This window comes from Palaemon carinicauda, chromosome 7, assembly GCF_036898095.1.
Source record: "Palaemon carinicauda isolate YSFRI2023 chromosome 7, ASM3689809v2, whole genome shotgun sequence".
NCBI lineage: Eukaryota > Metazoa > Arthropoda > Malacostraca > Decapoda > Palaemonidae > Palaemon > Palaemon carinicauda.
Window position 1 is genome coordinate 81,665,002 of NC_090731.1, and position 5,000 is coordinate 81,670,001.

Consider the following 5,000-nt stretch of genomic DNA (forward strand, 5'->3'; position numbering starts at 1 on the left):
TCCCAGAGATTTCGAAGGTTTTGGCCCCGAGCCTGAACCTGTGCTTGCCGTAGAGGAAGACGTAGAAGAGATTGTATCCCTTGGCAAGGCCATGGGTCTGGGGGTCGATGAAGATGACATCACCGAACTCGTCGAGGAGCATCATAAAGAGCTCACCACCGAGGAACTCAAGGAGTTGCATGCCATGCAACATTATGAGTTCCAAGCGCAGTTGAGCGAGTCGGAGGACATCGAGGAGGTATAGAGCACATCTTAAGTTCGGCTGAAATAAAAGAGATGTTAGCTTATCATCAACACGTGGTTGATTTCATTGATAAGTATCACCAACAGAAACTTCAGGTTCGATGATGTCTGTTTAACCCATTTCAGAAAAATTATGAAAAGACGTATCAAGCAACGTTCTCTCGATAGTTTCTTTAAAAAATCTACGAAGCGGTCTAGTGATCGTGATGAAGAGAAAGAAAGTGAAGCAAAGAGAACTAAGATTGAATTGAGTGAAAGTGATGAAAATTAAAAATAAAAAAAATATAAAATATAAAAATAAAAAAAAATAATTAAGCTAGGTTAGGTTAAAGGTCAGATAGTGTAAGTTAGAGTAAGTTACGGTACGTTATCACAGTCACCATCTCTACCTCCTTGCCGACCGTCCGTCTCCTCCTGTGTAGCAATTCCTACACATGTGTTGGCCTGTCTCTAAGGTAAAGTGACAATAAAAACCCCCGTTTTTATTTATTGTTTCTTTATAATTATTCTTTTTTACATCTTTTTTATATAATGTAATTGTATTTCTGTTATGTGTAATTATGTGTAGTTATTTATTAAGGAGTTATCATAGGTTTTTGGGCTGTGGAACGAATTATACAAATTACAGTGTATTGTTATGGGAATATTTACCCCAACATACAATTGTGTTAACATACGAAGCAGTTCCCGGAACTATTTAAGATCGTATGTAGAGGTTCCACTGTATATATGTACTGTATATGTATATATATATATGTATACTTTTATATATATATATATATATATATATATATGTGTGTGTGTGTGTGTGTGTGTTTGCATGTATATATATATATATATATATATATATATATATATATATATATATATATATATATATATATATATATATATATACATATATATCCATGCATGCAAAAGAACCACAAGGGCAAGGAAAATATAGGAGTGAATCCTGCCTAGTTTCATCATACTTCATCAAGAGGACAGATTTATTGAGAGATTTATGTTATATATTGCACAGTGAAAGTTGTTTACTTAATTTTGTAGGGACTTATCCAAATGGTTCTGTGGTTAAACAAATAGTGATTGATTCTAACCTTGGTACATACTGTATATGGAGCGGATAAGATTGCTATTCAAAAACTCATGGAAAATATTCATTAATTGATTTAATTCTTTGTTACAACAATATTGTTGATATGTTTGAATGGAATGTCCGAGATAAGCTTTATAGCAGTGACCATGTCACTATTTGATGACAACTCTCAAAATACACCATCATCTGTTATTGAACATTATAAGACAAAATAGAGCTGAATGGGATAAGTTTAAGCTTTACTGTATAATTATTCCTAAGGTCATGATGGAACAAATTATTTCTTTTTAAAGTTCATCATGCAAACATCCTATAAATCTATGGCCCCTGTCTAATGGCTGACCAGTAAAATACTTGGTCCCTGACTGGTCTGACAATAAAAAAAAAATTAAAATAATGAGAAAACTTTAATATAAGATTTAAAAATGTAATTATGGGCCTTGTTGTTAGGAATTACAATAAACTAGCTCTATGATATAGAAAAAGAAATTTGAGTATGGAAGCTATTTTTGATAGGATTTCTGCTATATTTGGAAAAGAAGAAAAAAGGGCAATGTGATTTAAGGCATAAATTTGTCTATACAGAAAATGTGACAAATTTTGACAAGTCAATTGTTCCTATAGCAGACCTTTGCCACAGGTATTAATGTTGAATGGCTCACTAGTTCCCCTTGCACACAAAATTTCAAGTATTTTTGTGACTCAGTATTTAGAAAATTATTTTGATGCCCGCTTTCCATCCATCAAAAGGTGATATTAATTCCATTCATTCTTGATGCTGTGAAAGATAGCTATCAAGCAAAATTTTGATTGGCCGGTTTAGAAAACATTATTAGTAGTAACCCCATGTAAATGAGTCAGGTTTGTATGGCTGGGAAAAATACAAATTATATAAAAAAATTTCTTTTCCTCCCTTCTGAATCATAGTACAATGGTAAAAATTCATGGTCATGGATTAATGTTTAATAATAAGACAGATTCAATACTTTTTACAAATCAACTAGTGAAATGGCTCTCAAGACCCTAACTTTGCTCTTAGTCCAAGATTTTAAACATTATTAGCATGGCCAATTCTTTATAATTGTTTCAAAGGTAGTAAGTTGCTTAATTAATAAGGCAACCTTTATTTGATGGCTATCCTATTATGCTTTTATTTGAACAGTACTTGTATGTGTTTCATTCTAAATTTCACTCTTGAATTTTTATACAGTATTCTCTTGTTGGCTGATTGATTTTGTAATCGTACAAAAGCAAGTGAGTAGTCAATACATCCAAGTGAATCATTTTTCTTGTGAAATAATTTCCAAATGTGTATCTAGAAAATAGCTTCAAAAGATAGGAAATCTTGATACTCAAGCCCTAAAAGTGATTGTTGTTTACAGGTACCAGAAGTAGTTAGGAAGAGGCAGTATAGAGTGGGCCTAAACTTATTCAATAAAAAACCAGAGAAAGGTATTACGTATCTAATAGGCAGAGGTTTTTTAGAGAACTCTTCACAAGCAGTAGCAAAGTTCCTTTTAACTCGGAAAGGTCTCAGTAAACAGATGATTGGAGAATACCTGGGCAATCTCCAGAACAACTTTAATATGGCTGTACTTGAGTGAGTATTATGTTTTAATTATATTTTTATCTTTAACATAATGCATGTTTTATTTATTTGAGGATTTTACAGAAAGAGCAATATAAAAATGTTCATTTTTGTGGATAATATTAGGTGCTGTATTCAATAGACTTCTTTTTGCTTCAAGAAACTGTTTTATATATTTCCATTTTTTAACAGGTGTTTTGCACAAGAAGTTGATTTGTCTGGAATGCAAGTAGATGTTGCCCTAAGAAAATTCCAGACGCACTTCCGTATGCCAGGCGAGGCACAAAAAATTGAACGCCTTGTTCAGGTGTTTGCGCAACGGTATTGCCAGTGTAACAGAGATATTGTTGCTAAATTAAGAGATCCTGAAACTATCTTTGTAATGGCATTTGCCATAATAATGCTTAACACTGACCTACATACAGCTTCCATGAAACAAGAGAAGAGAATGAAATTGGAAGACTTCATAAAAAATCTGAGAGGTAAGATGCATTTACATATGATATACTGTAACTCATTTTTCAATTGGTAAAAATACAAATTTTATAGCTCTTCATTTGGTTAGTGCCATTCCAGAATTATAGCTCATGTGATGGTTGGAAGTTAACTATGAAGTGTGGTAGCTCCAATAGTCATCTCTCTCTATTTTAAAATGACATTCATTTTTATGTTAACATCCACCAAGGGGCAGGCTTCTGTCTGCTATTTGAACACAATTTTCCTTACATTCTCTTTAGTTTTTTTTTTTTTTAATTATTCATCATTTATTGTAATGATCTCATGTATTCTATATGACCAGGAAATTATTTTTGTGAGATATATTGTCTTGACATCACAAATATATAGCATGGGACAAAATCAATGTTTGTAGGTGACATATTGTATAAGTCATTTATGTAGGAATCACCACAAATATTTGGAACAAATATCATCCTAGAATGTCTCATTGGCTACAATCATTGCAGAAAAGTATTTAGTGACTTACAGGATGAGTTATTAAGTAGTTGCAGGATTTTAATTGTAAAATTCGTACTGTAGCAATGAAGTCAGACCTGAATGTTTTCCAGAACTCAGATAATTTCAAACACAACTCTACCTGTGTCATGAATTTATCATCCATAGAATATAGATAGCAATCTTCATCATGAGAATATAAACAACTTCTGGATAAATACAGGCAACCATCAATCTATAACAAGGGCCTTTCAACCAGTTAGAGATAGGAACCTGTTCCCACACCATAACCAACTTCTGAGGCCCAATAACAAACACATGCATATAATTTCACAGCTCTACGTGTTATAGATTACTATGAAGAAAGATCTATGTTGAAAGAGGAAAGTAACTGAGTGAACTGGATTGGAACTTTAAAAACAATGGCACAAAAAGGGGTATTTATGACTTTCTGCCACCAAAGGGACAATGCTAAGGTTACATAAAAAGGGTTAATTCTAACATTCTACTATTTTTGGCAATGCATAGGTACCATAAATACACAATTCCAAAAAGAAAAAAAAAAATTATTCCTTAGATTCTGATCAATATGTTTTTACATTAGTCGATAATGCGTTTCTGCACAAGGGCTATTAGATGTAAAGTGAATAACGGTTAAAAATAAGCTAGGTTTGACAGTTGTAGTTAAAGTGCATTTTACAGGTTCCAAAGTTAGTGTCTGGCTCTGCAAATTAAAATTAAAAGTAATGTAGAATTTTTTCACATTTAAAAAACACGTTTTTCTCTACAAGGAAAAGAAAATATATATATAAATCATGCCTCTGTCAGTGATCAAGGATAAAAGTATGTTGACTTCATCCAAAACAATTAATGATATTTCATTTAACGCACAACTTGCGTAGATTGTACTAATATAGTAAGTCTCTTATAATAATCACATAAATAATGTTTGGACAAGGCTTAAATACTCTTCAAAAGGAAATAAATCCTGGTAAATAATCTCAGACTACATGGCATAGTAACTTCATTACACCCTGTTGTTGAATGCAGATCAATACGCAAATAACAGGAAAAGAGCATTCGAGATTTGCCTGAAGTTCCAAAAGTTTCCACACG

At 32.4% G+C, this 5,000-nt stretch overlaps 1 protein-coding gene across 9 annotated transcripts in view; it reads left to right on the forward strand.

Annotated features, from left to right (window-relative positions):
• The window catches only part of siz (Brefeldin-resistant Arf-GEF family protein schizo), a 389,510-nt gene that overhangs the window by 348,007 nt on the left and 36,503 nt on the right, over positions 1-5,000 (forward strand). For all 9 annotated transcript variants that reach the window (XM_068376730.1, XM_068376731.1, XM_068376732.1 and 6 more), the window contains 2 exons: positions 2,725-2,942; positions 3,123-3,412. In XM_068376730.1, the coding sequence (XP_068232831.1) occupies positions 2,725-2,942; positions 3,123-3,412 (508 nt within the window). The remainder of the gene's footprint in view (positions 1-2,724; positions 2,943-3,122; positions 3,413-5,000) is intronic.